The sequence below is a fragment of the Erythrolamprus reginae genome, chromosome 11, assembly GCF_031021105.1.
Source record: "Erythrolamprus reginae isolate rEryReg1 chromosome 11, rEryReg1.hap1, whole genome shotgun sequence".
NCBI classification, from domain to species: Eukaryota; Metazoa; Chordata; class Lepidosauria; order Squamata; family Dipsadidae; genus Erythrolamprus; species Erythrolamprus reginae.
This window is the reverse complement of record NC_091960.1, coordinates 5,889,135-5,911,364: the sequence shown is the minus strand read 5'-3', so window position 1 is coordinate 5,911,364 and position 22,230 is coordinate 5,889,135. Positions and strand designations below refer to the sequence as shown.

Genomic DNA, 22,230 nt, shown 5'->3' with positions numbered 1-22,230 from the left:
GAGCAAACTTCAATATAAATAATATATTTATTCATTATAAATATAATATCCTCCACTCGGACTGAAAGAAATGAATCGCTACATGTTAGTGACTCTCTAGTCTGGACGCTTCCCATCTCGGCTGAAAGGAACCAACTTGATTTGGAATTTTGGACATAAAATATAAATCTCTTCGGGGGGATTTGTAGCTTGATCATTATCTGAGCATGTTCTATCTCTTATCTATATTCTAAATGATTTGTGCCAACCCAACCCAAGCTGATCTGGGAGTTTATTGCAAGTATCTGGGACTTTGTCCTAATTATATTGTTTTACTCTTTCAGCCCACTTCGAGTTTCTCGTTTCTTTTGGGGGGAAAGAAAAAACTAACTCCTGAAAGATTATACAATTCTTAAAGCAGGGATATCGGGGTTTTTAAAAAAAAATCCATGTACAACCCTGAAAAAAGCCTGGCTTTCTTTGATAAGCAAATCACTTTTGAAATGGGCATTTTCCTTCCGCCCCATTCTATAACGCAGAACAAGAATTTAAAAGCTAAGGAAACCAACTTGTGGACTTCACATGGAATCCAGGAAGTGATCACCTTGGCGTCCTTAGCAACCTGCCGGTGACGTCAAAGCTCCGAATGCCGAACACAACCCCGAACTTTGCCCAAAGTTTGGAAAAATTTCAGGTTCTTGTTCAGCAAACCGAACACCGCAGAATTCGGTACGGACTCGAATTGTGCGGGTTCAATTCGCCCATCACTACCTACAAAGCCTTGAAATGCTAAATCTCACATTTCTTTTAAAAATGTCCCTAAAATTCTAAGAATGATTTTGCACGCTATGAATTTAAATTTACAGGAATGTATCTAAAATAACTCTAGTAAGAATGCAGCCAGATCATTTTTTTTTAGGATGGAAAAGCACTTAATCAGGTCTTTGCAGATTTACTCTTGAAGAGATTTCTGAAGCGGCCTACAACCGGTTCAATAACCTCCTCATTAAATACTGCTAATTTTTCAATGATCGCAGTTTTGAGGTTTTCCAAAGCGGAGGAGAGCCAACTGGGTTTTTCCACGACTTCCTTTATCTTTCTGAGCTCTTTGATCTTCTCGTTCAGCTGATACGCTTCTTCCTCGAAACCCTCTTCCAATAAAGCCTTTTGTTCCTGCAGACAGAGCAAGCATCAACATTATTAGACTGAAAGAAAGAAAAACAGTAATGATTGTTGCAAACCGGGTTCAAAAATGTACCCAATAAAGAAAGAAGATTCAAGATTCAAAATCTACCGTATTTTTCGGAGTATATTATACCTTAGTTTTTGGGGAGGAAAATAGGGGGGGAAATCTGATTACCAGGTATTCATCTGGCTAACATTGTTATTGTGGTCAACTTCAGCACATTATTCTATCCACTAGTTAGGGCTGAAAAAACCTTATTCAGAGAGAGTAACAATGAAAGGGCTTGCAAGCCAGTAAGAGCCGAGAACATCATTAGCACCTGGAAAGAAACAATCGGAGCAAGTAGAGCAATGGAAAAAACCCTGCAAAGACTTAGGGCTTGGAAAACATTCTTCTTCCCAGAGAGTAACGATGAAAGAGCCTGCAAGCCGGTAAGAGCTGGGAACATCGTTAGCACCTGGTTAGGGCTGGAAAGAAACTTATTCGGAGCAAGTTAGAACAATAAAAAAGACTTAGGGCTTGGAAAACATTCTTCGCAGAGAGTAACAATGAAAGAGCCTGCAAGGTGAGAGCTGAGAAGATCGTTAGCACCTAGTTAGGGCTGGAAAAACAAAAGCATTTTTTAAAAAGCTACATTCAGAGTATAGTATAAGATGCACTTGAATTTTCAGCCTCTTTTATACTCGGAAAAACACGGTATTTGTGCAATTCCTGTCAAACTCTAATTGTGTAAAGGAGAAAAGCAGAAAATCACCTCCTATGAACTGCACCCCATTGGACCCCTGTAGTTCAACTCAAGTTACTCTCTGTATCCTCCAGTGATCAATTCATGGGGCTTCTGGAGCAATTAGCTTATAAAGTGAAAGAACGTTTAGACAGTTATATCTCTAGGAAACAGTTGACCACATCCAGACAGTATATAAGTGAGGATTTCTGGGTAAAGGGGCATGGAGTTCCAATGTTTGTAATGGTGGAAATCCTGGATTCGGGGTTCCAGAAATGATTCGCTGGCAAACTGTTCTTATTCTTCTAAATTCATCGAGCCGAGATGCAGCTGTCTGAGAAAAAAACTGGAGATCGGTGCCTGTGTGACTGAAGAAACATTATCTCACTGGGGAATGTAAATTAGCTTTGATTCGAGGCTGCAGCCCAGTCCTTTATCTCTTAGTCAATTTAACTGGGAATGCTGCCAACACGGACTAAAATGCCTGAACTTCCTTGTATGAATCCAAAGGATGAATTCGGCCAATGAAACTGATCTGTGGGAACTGATGGGACGAGGGGACAAGATAAGAGGACATGTGGTTAGTAGAATTCGAGACCAAGCTATAAGGAATAAATCGGAATCACTTTATAATGTGGGGGAGTTAAGTTATCCTTTCCCCCTAGGCTATTACAAGTTATGCATGGTATGTTTGTGTGTATGTTTGGTTTTTTATAATAAGGGTTTTTTAGTTGTTTTTATTAATTGGATTGTTCATGTTGTTTTACCATTGTTGTTAGCCGCCCCGAGTCTGCGGAGGGGGCGGCATACAAATCCAATAAATAATAATATGTAAATAGATAAATTGCTCTTGAGTTAAAATGGTAGACAGTGTTCCCTCGATTTTCGCGGGTTCGAACTTCACGAATAGCCGATACCACGGTTTTTCAAAAAATATTAATTAAAAAAATACTTCGCTGTTTTTTTTCCTATACCACGTTTTTCCCCACCTGATGATGTCATATGTCATCATCAAACTAATAATTTTTGCAAATAAATAACAAAAAATATAATTATTGTTAATAAATAATTATGTTTATAAATATCAGGATCACTAAGTGTCTTATTCAATGGTGAGTACCAGTAATAATGATGAGTAAATGGTTGTTAAGGGAATGGGAAATGGTAATTTAGGGGTTTAAAGTGTTAAGGGGTGGTGTATTTACTTCCACATCTCTACTTCGCGGAAATTCGACTTTCGCGGGCGGTCTCAGAACGCATCCCCTGCGGAAATCGAGGGAACACTGTATACAAAATACGCCCCCATTTTGGTGGAGAGGTGAAAATGTTGTCTGGTTTCGAGCACTTTGAACCCTGAGCACTTGTTATGTGTTGTGTGTTTTTACATTATAAAATCAATAAAAAATATATTTAAAAAAAACTTCCTTGTATAAATCCTGCTTTTCATATAAAAGTGTTTGATGCATGGATTTTTCCTTGGTTCCGATTTAGGTCCGAGCAGATACGCTTGTCCGAAATCTGAACTGCTTTTCAGTTTTGGAAGCCTGCACGTTTGTTAACACCCAAACCTCCCCAACCACAGCAAACCCTTGCTGACCCTACAGCCTTACCCTGAGTTTGCTTTCGATCATCTTGTCATACTCTTCCAATATCTGCTGCTTCTCATCCACCAGCTTCTCCTTGAGCTTCTGGAGGTTCATGTCCTGACTCAGTCGGTGGTCCTCCATCTTCAGCTTCAACATTTCTTTCTCCCACCTCTGGACTTCCTTCTCCAGCTCTTTGGCTCTGGCCTTGAGCTTTTCATCTAAACCAGGAAAGCAGTTATATTTCAGTGCCATTGTAACTTTGAACAATCACTAAATGAACTGTTGTATGTTGGGGATTACCTGTACACATTTCCAACCTCACTGTAGCGAAGGTGTTTGGAATTTGCACAAGAGAATGCTATAGACTGCCATAAGGGAATTACAGGAATATTGCCCAAAGAGGCACAATAATAATAATAATAATAATAATAATAATAATAATAATAATAATAATAATAATAATAAAAACAATGTTACCTTCCCTTTTTTCTGTATTACTAATATTTTGTCTATTTCCTTTTTTTTTTTAATATATAAGTACAGTATATAACATTTTAAAATATAAAGAAATTCAATTAATAAGTTTAATATTAAAAATATAGAATTAAATTCAATAAGAATATAATTCACATGTGTGGTATTTCTACATAGAACTGGTAACAGTTAGGGTTTTTTATATTCTGTATTAGTTAGACTTCTACGACAAGCGGAGCAATGGCAGCTCCTTAAATGTTTAATGTTGTATGTCTTTGTTTGTCCTTTTTTGAAAATAATAAAAATATTTTTTTTAAAAACAATGTTACAATGGAAAACAAATCTAATATAAAAAACAGTTAAAAACCCATCATTTAAAAAACCATGCAACACATGCATACCATACATAAAATGTAAAAACCTGGGGGAGGTGTCTCAGTTCTCCCATGCCTGGCAATACAGGTGGGTCTTAAGTAATTTGTGAAAGACAAGGAGGGTGGGGACAGTTCTAATCTCTGGGGGGAGTTGATTCCAGAGGGCCGGGGCCGCCACAGAGAAGGCTCTTCCCCTGGGACCTGGAGACGGCCAACTCTGTGGGACCTTATTGGCTGCTGGGATTAGTGTGGTAGAAGGCGGCTCCGGAGGTATTCTGGTCCGATGCCATGTAGGGCTTTAAAGGTCATTACCAACACTTTGAATTGAGACCGGAAACTGATCGGCAACCAGTGTAGGCCAAGGAGTGTTGGAGAAACGTGGGCGAATCTGGGAAGCCCCACGATGGCTCTCGCTGCCGCATTCTGCACGATCTGAAGTTTCCGAACACTTTTCAAAGGTCGCCCCATGTAGAAAAGATTTATCTTTTCTTTCATTATCAAGTGTTTCAATAGAGAGGAAAGCCGTTTCCCGACAAGCGGTGGGTTTAAGGGATAAACAAGCCTTCAAAGCAGAAACGACATCCCAGCATCACCCAGCAACTCTGTTCACACTGGGTTTTTTTTAAAAAAAATAGTTTTTATTATATTACAAAGATAATATAATATAATGGCGAGGGGGGCGTTTGCCCAGGTTCGCCTGGTGCACCAGTTGCGACCCTATCTGGACTGGGACTCACTGCTCACAGTCACTCATGCCCTCATCACCTCGAGGTTCGACTACTGTAATGCTCTCTACATGGGGCTACCTTTGAAAAGTGTTTGGAAACTTCAGATCGTGCAGAATGCAGCTGCGAGAGTAGTCATGGGCTTCCCTAGGTATGCCCATGTTTCACCATCACTCCGCAGTCTGCATTGGCTGCCGATCAATTTCCGGTCACAATTCAAAGTGTTGGTTATGACCTTTAAAGCCCTTCATGGCACTGGACCAGAATATCTCCGAGACCGCCTCCTGCCGCACAAATCCCAGTGACTGATTAGGTCCCACAGAGTGGGCCTTCTCCGGGTCCCGTCAACTAAACAATGTCGGTTGGCGGGCCCCAGGGGAAGAGCCTTCTCTGTGGCGGCCCCGACTCTCTGGAACCAACTCCCCCCGGAGATTAGAATTGCCCCTACTCTCCCTGCCTTCCGTAAACTCCTTAAAACCCACCTCTGCCGTCAGGCATGGGGGAATTGAAACACCTCCCCCGGGCATGTTCAATTTATAAATGGTATGTTTGTGTGTGTGTTTGTTAGTAAATGGGGTTCTTTTTAAATCTTCTTAAATATTTTAAATTATTTCGATTTGTTATGACTGTTGTATATCGTTGTGAGCCGCCACGAGTCTGCGGAGACGGGCGGCATACAAATCTAAATAATAAATAAATAAATAAATAAATAAATAAATAAATAAATAAATAAATAAATAAATAAATAAATAAATAAATAAAAAGGAAGAGCAAATGTATCTTATTTTACATCACTGTTTCGACATATATTTATAATTATATAATCATTGTACTTATCTTCTTAATTATTTTGTACAGATATTCCATGTCATTTCAAAATAAAGAGGTTATTATATCAATAATTAAACATAAAACATAAATTCTAAACTTTCTGTCTAACTGTTTTGTACATTCTTGCCCATCCTTCACCCATACCCCCCCCCACTTGAACTGTTTTGTAACAGTTCGAAATTTCTTTAATTATTGGTCTGCGGCATATGGCGGCAGCAGTTTTATTCTGACATACACTTTATCTAAGGTCAGTTTGGATTGAATTTAATATCAAATCAATTGAAGATTTTCAGAATCTAGTATTTGTTCACTATCAATATTCTTTTCATGTAGCATTTATTTTATTTATTTATTTATTATTTAGATTTGTATGCCGCCCCTCTCCGCGGACTCGGGGTGGCTCACAACAAGGCATAAACAAATCGTAACAAATCCAAATAAATTTAAATATTTTAAAAAAAATTTAAAAGAGAACCCCAATATACTAACAAACACACACACAAGCATACCATACATAAATTATACATGCCCGGGGGAGATGTTTCAGTTCCCCCATGCCTGACGGCAAAGGTGGGTTTTAAGAACTTTACGGAAGGCAGGGAGAGTAGGGGCAGTTCTAATCTCCGGGGGGAGTTGGTTCCAGAGAGTCGGGGCCGCCACAGAGAAGGCTCTTCCCCTGGGGCCCGCCAACCGACATTGTTTAGTTGACGGGACCCGGAGAAGGCCCACTCTTGTTTTAGTTTTAATTTTTTGTCTTTTTTTCTTGTTGTTGCCCATTCGTAAAATCTTTCCCAAATTTCCTAATATTTTGAGTCTTCTTTGTTTTTGAGTTTTGGGGTAAGTCTGTCCATTTCTGCACAATCATATCTGTTCACACTGTTACCTTCTATTTCCTTCTCTTTCGTTTCAAGGGCTTTGTCATTTTGAAGGATGGTTTTGCTAACGCTTTCCTTGTTGCGGCGAAATTCGTTCAGGATCTTCCATGCCTGGTGGAAGGAAAAGAAAAAGAGTGTGCCACAAGGGTCTGTTCTGGGTCCTATTCTTTTTAATATGTTTGTGAATGACATAGGGGAAGGTTTGGTAGGGAAGGTTTGCCTATTTGCCGATGACTCTAAAGTGTGCAATAGGGTTGATATTCCTGGAGGCGTCTGTAATATGGTAAATGATTTAGCTTTACTAGATAAATGGTCAAAGCAATGGAAACTGCAGTTTAATGTTTCCAAATGTAAAATAATGCACTTGGGGAGAAGGAATCCTCAATCTGAGTATTGCATTGGCAGTTCTCTGTTAGCAAAAACTTCAGAAGAGAAGGATTTAGGGGTATTGATTTCTGACAGTCTCAAAATTGGGTGAGCAGTGTGGTCGGGCAGTAGGAAAAGCAAGTAGGATGCTTGGCTGCATAGCTAGAGGAATAACAAGCAGGAAGAGGGAGATTGTGATCCCCTTATATAGAGCGCTGGTGAGACCACATTTGGAGTACTGTGTTCAGTTCTGGAGACCTCCCCTACAAAAAGATATTGACAAAATTGAACGGGTCCAAAGACGGGCTACAAGAATGGTGGAAGGTCTTAAGCATAAAACGTATCAGGAAAGACTTCATGAACTCAATCTGTATAGTCAGGAGGACAGAAGGAAAAGGGGGGACATGATTGAAACATTTAAATATGTTAAAGGGTTAAATAAGGTCCAGGAGGGAAGTGTTTTTAATAGGAAAGTGAACACAAGAACAAGGGGACACAATCTGAAGTTAGCTGGGGGAAAGATCAAAAGCAACATGAGAAAATATTATTTTACTGAAAGAGTAGTAGATCCTTGGAACAAACTTCCAGCAGACGTGGTTGGTAAATCCACAGGAACTGAATTTAAACATGCCTGGGATAAACATATATCCATCCTAAGATAAAATGCAGGAAATAGTATAAGGGCAGACTAGATGGACCAGGAGGTCTTTTTCTGCCGTCAGTCTTCTATGTTTCTATGTTTCTATGATCTGGAAATGAGGAGGAAGCTTTGTCAAAGCGAGACACTGAAAGACCTCCCTGGAGGATGACACACTATGGCTGTGAGATGGGTGTTGTGTCCCTCCAGTGGCCAGCAAAGTTGGCAGGAGATTTGGATGATGAGGAGGTTGGGGAGGAACTTGGGGCCAGGTCTGGAGTCTGAAGAAAGTCTCCGATGGATGCTCTGCGTCAGACGCAGAGAGAGAGCCAGGGCTGTCCGACATTTTCCTACCACCAGAGAGGCAGCTCTGCCTTTGGAGGCTGAGATAAGTGGGGAGGAAGAACAACGGGGGCCTGTTCCAGATGTGTGTATGTGCAGAGCTATTAGAAGAGGACGAGGAGTCGACTCAGGAAGCAAGGCAGACCTGGATGCTGAATGGCCCAATAATAAATATAAGGAAAGGGAAATGGTGGCCGTAGGAGACAACAGATTGTATTTCTGGAGATTTTGCTCATTGTGTTCCAAGCCACTAAGACTGCTTGCCAGCATTTAATTTACAGTCTTTTGTCTAGGAGCTCACGATCGTATTGAACTGATAAGGTGAGCTGCAACATCCAAAATATACTATTTAATTCTATGCATACATCCCATATGCATAAGTAAATATTACACACAGGCACAAAAAAATACATTATCTACTATATAAACTACACACATGCACAGCTCTTCTAAAATTATACACATTCAACCTCATTTACTGCAATAGCAAAAAACAGACCCAGAGCCAGAAGGGAAAAAAAGAAAAAAAAAGCAGTTTTTTCCCCTACCTGTTCTACGTACTTGACCAACATTTTTTTTACCAGTTCTGCATAGAACCGGTACCTGTAGGAGCCCATCCCTGATTACATGCCTTGTTTTCCCAACAGGTCACTCAAACCTTGCACATCCTGGCCTAACACAATAATTATAAAAGCCTTCACAATTATTCATTCAGCAACCCTGGTCGTTTTGTACCATGATTCCTTTCTTGGGCATGTCAAAGAATTCTTTCTCCATTTTTTCAGTGTCATTAAAATATTCCTGGTGGCCACCAGCTCGGAAGTAGCTTCCGTTCTTGATCTTCTCCTCCAAGCCCTCGGAGAGTGAGTTTAACAAATCTTTACAGATTTCAGAAGATATCGCCTTATTTTTCTGGCAGTACTCTTCCTTCTTGATTTCCAGAGTTTTCTGGTAGGAATAAAAGATAACAAAGCAAGAGATTTGAACAAACAAATGCATGTTTGCACACTGTATACAGGTGGGTGTTCTCCCGTGATTCAACAGGACTTGAACACAATTTGAAACAGCAGATGCTCTGCTTTCAATTTCACTAGATCTTCAGGGAAATCAGGGTTTTCTTAAAGCCTGATTTCCCTGAAGATCTAGTTAAATATGGACCTCAACTCCCAGAATTCCACAACCAGCATTGGTGGCTTTGGAATTTTGGAAGCTGAAGTCCACGTATCTTAAAGCCACCAAGGCTGAGAAACACTGAAGTAGAAGAGGATCGTTAATTCTTAGAACAAGCACAAAGAGGCTGATGAAGACATTTCTTTATTGCTTCATTGTTTTTTTCAGCATGAGTGAATAAGTAGGTAGGTAGGTAGGTAGGTAGGTAGGTGTTCTGTCTGGGTCACTCCGGAAGCCAAGACCAACCCAAAAAGAGAAGCCAGACACACCGGTAAAAGGCAAAGGCAGTTTATAAAATTCAAGAAAAACACAGGTAACAGAAAATGTCCTTACAAACAGGAAAACGCTTTATCTTCAAATATATCCATGAAGGCAAAAGTCCATGCAGCAATACAGGATTCTTGCTGCCAAGACGAGGCTGTAGATAGCAGACCTACACCTCCCACGGGTCTTCCAAACCGCTGGGCCACAAGCCAGGAACAGAGACGTCGAGAACAAAGCAGGTCACCGTAACTCCAACTGATAACACTCCACATGGCTTCAAGGGCTTGCCTGCCTTTTAAACCCTGCTAAGGAGGACCACACCCAAGCCCAGCTGTTCCTAATTCAGTGCTGATAATACTTCTTTAATTGCTCCTTTCTTTGATCTGAACGTCTCTGTCGCAAGTCAATGACAGCTTGTGCTTCATCACCTAATGACTCCAAGCTACTGGTTGGGGAGAGCCCCGCCCCGGGGCTCTCCTGCTATTCTCCTTCGTCCCATTCCTGACTTTCCTCTCCCCCGTCCGACTGCTCAGCCCCCTCCTCTTCGCTGTCCTCCTCCTCCGGGCATGGAGCCAGCAGAGAGACAGCTGGTCCCTGAGCAGCCTCAGGCTGAACCACAACAGTAGGTAGGTAGGTAGGTAGGTAGGTAGGTAAATAAGTAAGCAAGTAAGTAAGTCCAGGAGCATTTTTCAGGTAGAAACAAAACAAGAAAAGTCCTTCTCTTTCATTAAAACATTTTTGCCACTTTAGCACTTCCATATTTTCTGTATTCTTATACATAGAGAAAATACTGGAGGTTAAGGTAACCAAAATAGAGGACTCACAAATTGTCAATATTGTCTGTAAAGTTTGGTTTCACACAAGGTTACCTACCATGAGGTCAGTCTGGAACTCACGTGTATCATCCTTGAATGTGCGAGCCATGAACAACTGGAGGGCGTGTTCCTCACATTTTTTGTGCACGTCCAGAAGTTCCTGCATACTGTCAGTAGGTAGCTCCAAGTTTTTCTCCATCAGTTGGGCATAGAGATCAACAGCATCCTTCAAGGCTGCCCTGTTCTCAATCTCCGCCAAGGCCAAGACTGAGTTCTCCAGGCAGGGAACCTTCCCACTGGAGATCGTATCCACATAGGTCTCGACCATCTTTGCCAATACTGCAAAAGAGAAAAATAATATAGATCGTTGGACAATCAGCCAGACATATACAGCTATCCTGGCTCATTGTGGAGCAGACTCAAGAATTGAAGGCATTTAGAAACATAGAAGATTGACAGCATAAAAAGACCACATGGTCCATCTAGTCTGCCCTTATACTATTTATTATTATTACCGTATATACTCGAGTATACGTTGACCCGATTATAAGTCGAGGAACCCACTTTTGCCCCCAGAAAAACCTGGGGACAAGGTCTGCTTGTACATAACCAAACATCACCATCCTCATAATGAAGTTAAAAGGACTCACAGTTGCCGGTGACAACGTGCCCGCCAGGTAGAGTCTTTTCTTGAGATGTCGCAAAAATATAAAAGCAGAATTTCTTTGCTTGTTCCACAAATTCAGGCTCCAGTTCATTATCCGACATGGTTTCCAAATAGGGTAAGTTCCGACTTTTAGTAGGGGAATCAAAGACAACGCACTTCCGGGTGGGGAAGAACAACCGGATACATTTCCGTGGCAGATTGAACATCTCTCTCTTCTTACTTTTACCTACAAAGCAACATGTCCCTCTTGCAGGTAAATCTCGATTACATTTGGGCATTTCACCTGGGAAAACTTCTCATACCTATTATTTAACACCATCTAGTGGTTATATGAACTGGCAGAACCCACCTCTAAATTTCCTAATACAGTGATACCTCGTCTTACGAACTTAATTGGTTCTGGGATGAGGTTCTTAAGGTTAAAAGTTTGTAAGATGAAACAATGTTTCCCATAGGAATCAATGGAAAAGCGATTAATGCGCGCAAGCCCAAAATTCACCGCCTTTGCCAGCCGAAGCGCCCGTTTTTCCGCTGCTGGGATTCTCCTGAGGCTTCCCTTCATGGGAAACCCCACCCCCAGACTTCTGTGTTTTTGCGCTGCTGCAGGGGAATCCCAGCACTGGAAAAACGAGTGCTTCGCTGGCAACGGAAGTCCGGAGGTGGGGTTTCCCAGCGAAGGGAGCATCAGTGAAATCGCAGCATCGCAAAAACACTGAAGTCCTCGAAACCCTACCTCCGGACCTCTGTGTTTTGCGATGCTGCTGGGAAACCCCACCTCCAGACTTCCATTGCCAGCGAAGTGCCCGTTTTTGCACTGCTGAGATTGCCCTGCAGCATCACAAAAACACAGAACTCCGGAGGTAGGGTTTCCCATGGAGGGGAGCCTCAGGGGAATCCCAGCAGTGCAAAAACGTGTGCTTTGTCTGCAACGGAAGTCCGGAGGCAGGGCATCCCAGCGGCGGTGGGTTTATAAGATGAAAATAGTTTGTAAGAAGAGGCAAAAAAATCTTAAACCCTGGGTTTGTATCTCAAAAAATTTGTATGACGAGGCGTTTGTATGACGAGGTATCACTTTTATTATTTTATGATTGGGGGTCACCACAAGATGAGGAACTGTATTAAAGGCATTAGGAAGGTTTTCCTTGTTTCCAAATCTATTTATTTTGGATAAGTTCTTAATTATGACACTGCACTCTGACACTCGTACTGTCCCCACACTGCTCGCCTTCCACAAGAATCTGAAAACCTTGGGGTCACTAGATCCCAGCCTCTAGCCACTGAATGTCTGGTTTGCTCATGGTTTGCTCTTGAATGAATGATTTTTAATGTTTAGCTTTTTATAATGTTTTAAATTAACCATCTACATTAATTGTAGATGGTTAATTTAGTTGTATTATTGTCTACTGTTTTATTACTGGTATGTTGTGAACCGCCCCGAGTCCACGGAAAGGGGCGGCATACAAGTCCAACAAATCAAGAAATAAATCCATCATGAGTACCTTTTTGTAATTTCAGAGCTTGTTCCAGATAGTCGTCCTCTGTCATGGGTTTCCCATCCTGTTCAAGTTGCAGTGAGAAATCTCTCACAGCCCAGACAAAGGTTGGGAAGAAGCCAACAAATTCGGAAGTGTCATCTGTATCTTCGGGACTGGAGTCAGCCTTTGCCTTGATATGTTCCGACAGCTCCGTCACAAAACTGTTGGCCCAGTTTAGGAATCAAAGCAACGTACAGTGAATAAAGAGGATAGGCTTGAAGGACGGAGAGAAGCACCGTCAAGTAAATCCAACTTAGAAGGTGTTGTGATTGGCTCTGGGCCTGCTCCTGTAACAGGGAATTTGGATGCTGGTTTAGGGGAATTCTCGGGTTATCAGAGACTTGTTTTATTGCCAGCAGAATCAGACAGTGAAGTTGACTCACAGTTAGGGACAGACAGTGGGGGAGAGGAATCAAATGGGGTGATGAGTTCAGTCAGCCCACCAGTCGGTGCTCCAATTAGTGAGTCATCAGAATCAGAGGAGGACCCACTTGTGGATGCCCATGTGCGCAGGCTTATGGCAAGAAGGGAGCAGTTAAGCAGGCGTTGCAGAAGGTAAGTGAGGGTAAGTAAGGGTTAATTATGTTAATGTGTTTGGTGATAAATTACAGGTATTGGGAAGCGTGGGCTGTGGGCGTTTATCCGTTGGAGAAAGAGAACATTGCTACAGCTCGTATTATTCAAGGACTTCTACTGACTTTTGGACACTTCATAGTTAAAGAATACTTGAAGATATTTTGGCGTGTGCTGCTGTGGAGATTACAGCTGTCTTATCTGCTCTTTTGTTTTGGCAAGCTCACGCATTCAAGGCCTTTTTTCGGGGGGAGAGACATTTAACTCTTCTAAGCATTCCCATAGGAATCAATGTAAAAGCAAATAATGCATGCAATTGGGGAAACCACAGGGAGGGTGGAGGCCCTGTTTCCTCCCAGGAGACTCATATAGAGGCCCCATGGAGGCTTCTCCCTGCCTTTTCCGGCCCTATTTCCTCCCAGGAGATTCATATAAAGGCCCCACAGAGGCTTCTCCCTGCCTTTTCCAGTTACAGTTTCGGAGGCTCGGGGTTGTAAGTGGAAAATGGTTCTTCAGAAGAGGCAAAAAAATCTTGAATTTTCGTATCTAGAAAAGTTCGTAAGTAGAGGCGTTCTTAGGTAGAGGTACTACTGTACATTGAAATGTAAGCCAGGCAATATCCAGGTTAACCAGGTTCAGCGTGCTGGGGAAATGCAGTGGATTAATTAGGAAATTACATTTCCAAATTCTGGGAGTTGAAGGGAGTTGAATTCTGGGGGTTGAAGTCCACAAGTCACAAAGGGGCCATGGTTCCCAACTTTGGCATACAACAACTAGAGCTATCCTTGAGAAGGATACTGAAGCTTTTCCAGAGCATTCTGATCAATGGTCCCCTTACTGTTATAGACCAGGGTGCTGCTCAGCAAAACAGACAAAGCAAAGAGCCAGGTATCATTTTGAGAACTGCCCTAAAGGGAGACAAGAATACGTTACAATCTGTTTCTTACTTTAGAAGGTAACTTCTAAAAAGAGTAAGATACCATTAGTTAATTAATTAGCATCTATTCAGACAGTCCCAGGGTGCTGGGAGTTGTAGTTTAGGAAACTACAATGCGTTGTTGGAGTCTCAAAACACAGTTGAGGAGAGGTGCATAAAAGCAAGGTTAATGTCTTCCCCCATTTACTTTGCTTATCAGAAACTGGCTAAGAAGGTTGTAAATGACCTTGGAACTCTACAACTGTCATAAAACCTGCCAGTTGCCAAGCACTTACATTTTGATTATCTGGCCCTGGTGATGCTTTGATGGTAATAAGCGTGCAACACCTTTTTCAGTGCTATTACAACAGTATTGAGACATCTCATTCTTGAATCATGTACACCATGATAACAGAAATGAGATAAAGGCCAATTATAGACCTATATAGCAGAAGAATGTATTTTAGAAGCTGCAGAGAAGCAATTTTTGTGCTTAAACAACTAATAGAAAAAAACAACTACAGTAAGAATCTCTTTCTCACATTTGTAGACCAAGAGAAAGCATTCGATAGAGTTGATGGGAAACTATTATGGCAAAATTTGACTCCATATGCAGTAACCAAACATCTTATTAAATTATGCAGAATAATAATGACTGCAGACATCCAATCTAAGAAACATCAGAACCCTTGACAACAATGTCTGGAGTGTTAGTATGTCTTGGTGCAGCTCTGTGAGAAACCTTCGACATACAATCAGCAGAGTTGTTGCAGTGGGTTAGTCAGATAAAGACTCAGACTTAGTATTAACACTATTATTATTTACAAATATACAACAATATTAACAATAGATTACAAACCGCACACAGCAAAGAATAATACGACTCACAAGCAAAGATATCTCAAAGTAACCCCCCCCCCAAAGGGACCGATGCTGGCGCCCTCTTATGGCTAAGCAGACAAAGTTCTTAAAGATACAGTCTTTACTTTCATGGACCAACATGGTTAGTTTACTATATGGCAACCCCAAAGTAGGTTATGTACCATGTACTAACATGGAATAAAGCTATCACCACTATTATTTATCACCTATCATATTGACAGCATAAACAAAGGAGCAAAACCCAAGAATGGAAATAATATCAACAAACTTCTCTTTGCAAATGATCAGGTTGCATAGCTAAGAAACTTCAACAACATCTTATGACCAAGAATGTCAGAGTAACCATATGAGAATCAGCAAAGTAAAAAAAAATATGGAAGTAATTGCATTCTTTTATGCAAAGAAATATACAAATATAAAATCACCTTTTCTATGTCACCTAATCCCTCCGTATCCAGCAGGACAAGGGTTTGGTTAGGCCTGTCCGGATAGGGAAGGCACCACATCCAGATTCCTTTCGTTTTGGCTTGCACCGTGGAGCCCAAAGAGAAACCTATCAATAGAAAAAAAAACGTGATATGGTTTAGATCCCAAAGGATCATCTTGTGATATGTGAGCTACAGTTAATAATAAGAGAACCGTTTTTCACCACATTTTTATGGTTGCTCACCTACCTTTTACACCTTGAAATGGGGAGTTACGCAAGGATGCCGTTTTGCAGGGGAAAAAAGATTTATCAAAAATATTTCATTTTGCAATATAAGTAAAAGAATAAAAACCCTCAAATGGAAAAGAGACGGAAAATTCTGAGAAGCTTAAAAAACGCCAGAAGAAAAACTATAAATACATAATGGTGTATGGGAACGACCTTGGTAGAAAGGCTAGGAGACACTTCCTGGTTAACAATCAGATAAGAGACAGCACAGCCTTGGGATGGGTATTGGGAGGGGCAAGAGGATCAATATAGAGACGCTCCCTTGTTTCTCTGGGGGTAAAGGGAATAAGCGAGCAATTGTACTTTCATATCCTATGAAGGTAGCTTCACAACAAAGAAAATGGACTCGCTGGGTCATGTTTTCTAACTACTTTGCTCCATGAGGCCACCATCGTATAATAATGACAGCAGAATAAGAGTTGGAAGGGACCTTGTAGTTCCTAGGCCAGTGTTTCTCAATTATTTTCTGTTACGCACCCCCCAGGAAGAAGTAAACATTTTGCGCCCCCCCTCCAACTCTCCGCTAGAATGATTGTTTGAAATATTCGGCATGTTTTCGCTGGAAAAACTCAAGCAGCTTATCAGCGTGATTGGGATGTAATGTGTTTAAGTGACACCTCATTTACCTTCATGCTGTCCACTGCCAACATTTCTAGACACAGCCAACGTATCGGTCTTTCCTCATCTCCCACCATAATCACAAGCGCCATATACACTTCATCATATTTCCCCGTCTTAGCTTTCGGGAGACGTAACATTTGTCTCAGTATCTCCGTCTCTCTCCTCCTCTCTTTTCATCCCTGTTAAATATTTTTCCATGGTGTTTCTTAAGAGTTTGTTATCTGCACTTCATATCTCCTACTCTGTGCTGTGTGCTGTTGTTTGGTGCAAAAAAAAAACCCTACTCCCTGTGGCAAAAAAAAGTACATTCCCCGGGTTCCCCGGCATCGCTCCGTCCCCACCTAGGGGGGCCCATCCCACTATTTGAGAAACACTGCATCTAGTCCAACCCCCTCTTCAAGCAGGAGACCCTATATCAGTGGTGGTGAACCTTTTTTCCCTTGGGTGCCAATAATAATAATAAAATAAAATAATAATAATAATAATAATAATAATAATAATGTAATTCTTATTCTTATTCTTATTCTTATTCTTATTCTTATTCTTATTCTTATTCTTATTCTTATTCTTATTCTTATTCTTATTCTTATTCTTATTCTTATTCTTATTCTTATTCTTATTCTTATTCTTATTCTTATTCTTATTCTTATTCTTATTCTTATTCTTATTCTTATTCTTATTCTTATTCTTATTCATTACGGTATTATTATTATTATTATTATTATTATTATTATTATTATTATTATTATTATTATTATTTACTAGATTTGTATGCTGCCCCTCTCCGAGGACTTGAACCGGCGTACAACAGGCAATACATCATATACAAATCCAATATTAAAACAGTTTTAAAAACCCTTATTAAGAAAATAATCATACAACCCAAACAAACCATACATAAATCGAGACAGCTAAGGGGTATATCAATTTCCCCATGCCTGGCAACATAGGTGGATTTTCAAGAGTTTACAAAAGGCAAGGAAAAAAGTGCGTGTGTGTGCTATCAAGCATGCGCAAATGCCCACCCCCATAATTCAATGCCTGGGGAGGGCGAAAATAGCTTCCCCTGCCCCCCTGGAGGCCCTTTGGAGGTCGGAAATGGTCTGTTTTCCAACTTCTGGTGGGCCCAGTAGGCTCGTGTTTTGCCCTTCCCAGGGTCCAAAGGCTTCCCTGGAGCCGGGAGAGGGCAAAAAAGCCTTCCCCCATTCCCCTGGAGGCGCTCTGGAAGCCAGAAACACCTTCCCAGGGCCTCTGTGTGAGCCAAACCTGCAGCTGCGAGAGCAATCATGGGCTTCCCCAAATATGCCCATGTTACACCAACACTCCGCAGTCTGCATTGGTTGCCGATCAGTTTCCGGTCACAATTCAAAGTGTTGGTTATGACCTATAAAGCCCTTCATGGCATCGGGCCAGAATATCTCCGGGACCGCCTTCTGCCGCACGAATCCCAGCGACCGATCAGGTCCCACAGAGTGGGCCTTCTCCGGGTCCTTTCAACTAAACAATGCCGTTTGGCGGGACCCAGGGGAAGAGCCTTCTCTGTGGCAGCCCCGACCCTCTGGAACCAGCTCCCCCCAGAGATTAGAACTGCCCCCACCCTCCTCGCCTTTCGTAAACTCCTTAAAACCCACCTTAAAAGTCCTGGGCTCCATATAGAACCTTTCCCACTGGGGCAGAAAAGCCCAGATTTGGAAGGGTGTTAATTTTCCCACCCAGGTTTTTACCTTGTCCATATTCCCCCCCCCCAGCTTACATCAGTCCTCCTCACCTGATTTTTTGCCAGCCAGCTTGTTCATCAGGTAGGATTTGCCCGTGCGGTAGAGACCCACGATGGAGACCACCACCACCGGCTGCCGGATTTCCGAGAGCAACTGAAGGGCCTTCGAAGAAGTCTTGAGGCGATTTCTCCTGTTCTCAATCAGGCACACGGGAGCCTCCATGGTGTCTTTGGAGGAGATTCATTCATTTATGATTCGTTCATTTATTTGTATTTCTTTTTATTTTATTTTTAAAATAACTTTTATTACGTTATGCACATTAAAAACAAAACAAAAGAAAAATACAACACAGACACAAAAAACTAGAAAATGCCAACACACAAACATTAAACAACACATTAACATTTATACAATATGCCCCTTGGGGTTCTCTTGCGGCAATTAACATCAATGATTTATACTAATATGGTTTATAAAGCTTATATTATATATATATATTATATATCTAGCCCCCTGGCCAACGAGTGTAGGTGTGTTTGCTGTTGAATGTAAATGAGTGATTTTTAAATGCTATTAGGGTTTTTAAATTTAATTAGCTAAATTAATTGGATTTTCAATATTTGCACTGTATGTTGTGTTTCTCGATATGTTGTAAGCTGCCCTGAGTCCTCGGAGAGAGGTGGAATATAAATCCAAATAATAAATAATAAAGAAATAAATTTCCCTTAATGGTATCTTTCCTTTACAACTCATTTACTGCAAAGTTGGAGATGTGTTTGTTTGTTTATATTTCTATGCCGCCCAACTCCCTAGGGACTCACAGTGGCTCACCCCCACAATAAACAGGGGGCAATATAAAAAAACATTTCAATTTAAAAGGTCTGTAATCAGCGTACTATTGTGCCTACCATCCCTGTCCTACTGTTCTCTTATATGGTTATGTTTATACAAACTACTATTATTCTATTCATGTTTGACAAATAGATGGTAGGTAGGTAGGTAGGTAGGTAGGTAGGTAGATAGATAGATACATACATACATACATACATACATAGATGTTTTTATGTATCTATGTATGTATCTATGTATATAGATACATAGATACATAGATACATAGATACATAGATACATAGATAGATACATACATACATACATACATACATACATACATACATACATACATACATACATAAATACATAAATATCTATGTAAATAGATACATAAATATCTATGTATATAGATACATAGATACATAGATACATGAATACATAGATACATGAACTGGTTTAGTTTTTACCTTCCATTTCTAATATCCTTTGTCTGTGTATTTATTTTTTATGTCATAAGCCACCCTGAGTCTCTGGAAAAGGGCGGCCTCGCAATCGAAATGAGAGAGAGAGAGATGATAGATAGATAGATAGATAGATAGATAGATAGATAGATAGATAGATAGATAGATAGATAGATACATAGATAGATAGATACATAGATACATAGATAGATACATACATACATACATACATACATACATACATACATACATACATACATACATAGATGATAGACAGACGGACAGACAGACAGAGAGATAGATGATAGACAGACAGACAGACAGGGCTGGAGGGAAGGAGGGAGGGAAGGATGGACAGACAGACAGACAAACAGAAATATATAAAAAGCCCCTTCTTTCCCCAAGTTCAGACCCCGGAGCCAGACCCGGTCCGAAGAAGAGAGTGACGGATCCCCCAAATGCCCGGACCCAAACGAGCCCACCCTCCCCGCAGCTTCCCAGGAGCCCCGCGTGGTCTCCAAATCCCCGCTGATGGGGAGAAACCCCTCTTGGCTGCCAAGGGACCCTCCCGCCAGGCTTTCACTCCCCCCCCTCGCCCCATTTCTAGGGGGCGTCCCTATTTCAAGCACCCCCCCCGTAGCTGCTCAGCCTGTGTCCCCCCCCCCTTTTATACCGTCTTTGCAAAGGAAAATCAGGTGGAGCGCGGCTCTTTTGCAAGCGACGTCCCGCTCCGTCCTGCGCTCGCCTCAGCGCTCTTGGCAAGAAGCGGCTGCAACCTCCGAAGCCGCCTTTCTCTCGGGCAGGCGGGCCAAAGGGCCAAAGGCGGAGACCTGCCCCTTGGCAAAGCTCCCCGCCTGCAAACGACGGCGGACAAGATCTGGCTGGGGAGGGGAGGGGGGAGAGAGGAGATGGGGGGGTCGGCTGAAGAAGTCTCCGTCCCCATCCTCGAAACCTCTCCAGGTTCCTAAGAGGTCAATAAGGGGCATACATAAGTGTACCAGTGTGCCTTTCGTTCCCTGTCCAATTTGTCTCTCTTTCTTTTTCTTTCTTTCTTTCTTTCTTTCTTTCTTTCTTTTCTTTTATTTATTTATTTATTTATTTATTTATTTATTTATTGGATTTGTATGCCGCCCCTCTCCGCAGACTCGGGACGGCTAACAACAGTAATAAAACAGTATATAACAATAATCCAATACTAAAAACAGTTAAAAACCCATTATATAAAAACCAAACATACATACAGACATACCATGCATAAAATTGTAAAGGTCTAGGGGGAAAGAGGATCTCAATTCCCCCATGCCTGGCGGCAGATATGGGTTTTAAGCAGCTTACAAAAGGCAAGGAGGGTGGGGGCAATTCTAATCTCTGGGGGGAGTTGGTTCCAGAGGGCCGGGGCCACCACAGAGAAGGCTCTTCCCCTGGGTCCCGCCAAGCAACATTGTTTGGTTGACGGGACCCGGAGAAGATATCATATATCTTTCCTCCCTTTCATATATCTTCTCCTCTATTTTCATATCTTTTCTTTATATGTAATACTTCATGCCTATTCTCCTCAATATGTATTGTCTATTGGACAAAATAAATAAATAAAATAAAAATAAAAGATGATGATGATGATTATTGGTAGTAGTAGTAGTATTATTAGTATCATTATCATTATTATTATCATCATCATCATCATCATTATTATTGAATAGAATTCTTTATTGGTCAAGTGTGATTGGACACACAAGGAATTTGTCTTGGTGCAGATGCTCTCAGCGTACATAAAAGAAAAAGATACATTTGTCAAGAATCATGTGGTACAACACTTAATGATTGTCATAGGGGTCAAATAAGCAATGAAGAAACAATCAATATTAATAAAAATCTTAGGATACAAGCAACAAGTGACGGTCGTACAGTCCTAAGTGGGAGGAAAAGGATGATAGGAATGATGGGGAAAACTAGTAGAAATAGAAGTGCAGATTTAGTAAAAAGTCTGACAGTGTTGAGGGAATTATTTGTTTAGCAGAGTGATGGCGTTTGGGGAAAAACTGTTCTTGTGTCTAGTTGTCTTGGTGTGCAGTGCTCTGTAGCGACGTTTTGAGGGTAGGAGTTGAAACAGTTTGTGCCCAGGATGCAAGGGGTCAGTAAATATTTTCCCCGCCCTCTTTTTGACTCATGCAGTATACGGGTCCTCAATGGAAGGCAGGTTGGCAGCAATTGTTTTTTCTGCAGTTCTGATTCTCCTCTGGAGTCTGTGTCGATCTTGTTGGGTTGTTGTTGTTATTGTTGTGGTTATTCTCTGTGGTTTGCACAGGTAGGGTTTTTTTTATGGAGGCTTTATATGCCTGTTTGGGCCATCCACGTGTGATTATAATATATAATAATATAAATGAGGAGAAGAAGAAGTAAGGAGATATTTCCTGAGTTAGAACAATTAATCAATGGAACAGCTTCCATCCAGAAGTTGCGAACCCTCCAACACTGGAAGTTTTAAAGTAAATGTTGGATAACCATCTGTCCAAAGTAGTTTAGGATTTCCAGCCTAAGCAGGGGGTTGGACTAGAAGACCTCCAAGGTCCCTTCCAACCCTGTTGTTGTTGTTGTTATTATTGTTGTTTTCTTGCAGACATTTCATTAAACCAACTAGATAACAGTATCATTACTAGAAAGGAGTGGAATCACCATCACTGACAGAGTAAGCCACCAGTTGCGGCCCTATCTGGACCGGGACTCACTGCTCACAGTCACTCATGCCCTCATCACCTCGAGGTTCGACTACTGTAATGCTCTCTACATGGGGCTACCTTTGAAATGTGTTCGGAAACTTCAGATCGTGCAGAATGCAGCTGCGAGAGCAATCATGGGCTTCCCAAGATATGCCCATGTTACACCAACACTCTGCAGTCTGCATTGGTTGCCGATCAATTTCCGGTCACAATTCAAAGTGCTGGTTATGACCTATAAAGCCCTTC

General features: G+C 41.4%; 1 protein-coding gene across 2 annotated transcripts; it reads right to left on the bottom strand.

Annotated features, from left to right (window-relative positions):
• Positions 1-8: 8 nt before the first annotated feature.
• LOC139174525 (guanylate-binding protein 1-like) lies at positions 9-20,061 on the bottom strand. Of its 2 annotated transcripts, none has more exons than XM_070764953.1 (11): positions 19,941-20,061; positions 18,026-18,250; positions 15,347-15,474; positions 13,922-14,031; positions 12,515-12,711; positions 10,999-11,241; positions 10,407-10,687; positions 8,835-9,047; positions 6,763-6,865; positions 3,500-3,693; positions 9-1,152 (listed from the first exon to the last, which is right to left on the bottom strand). In XM_070764953.1, exons 2-11 carry the CDS (start codon positions 18,195-18,197, stop codon positions 916-918), a joined length of 1,878 nt encoding a protein of 625 aa, XP_070621054.1. In that variant the 5' UTR covers positions 18,198-18,250; positions 19,941-20,061; the 3' UTR covers positions 9-915. The 2 variants fall into 2 exon arrangements, with proteins under 2 accessions (XP_070621054.1, XP_070621056.1); XM_070764955.1 differs by having other exon boundaries at positions 18,026-18,202.
• Positions 20,062-22,230: the final 2,169 nt, after the last annotated feature.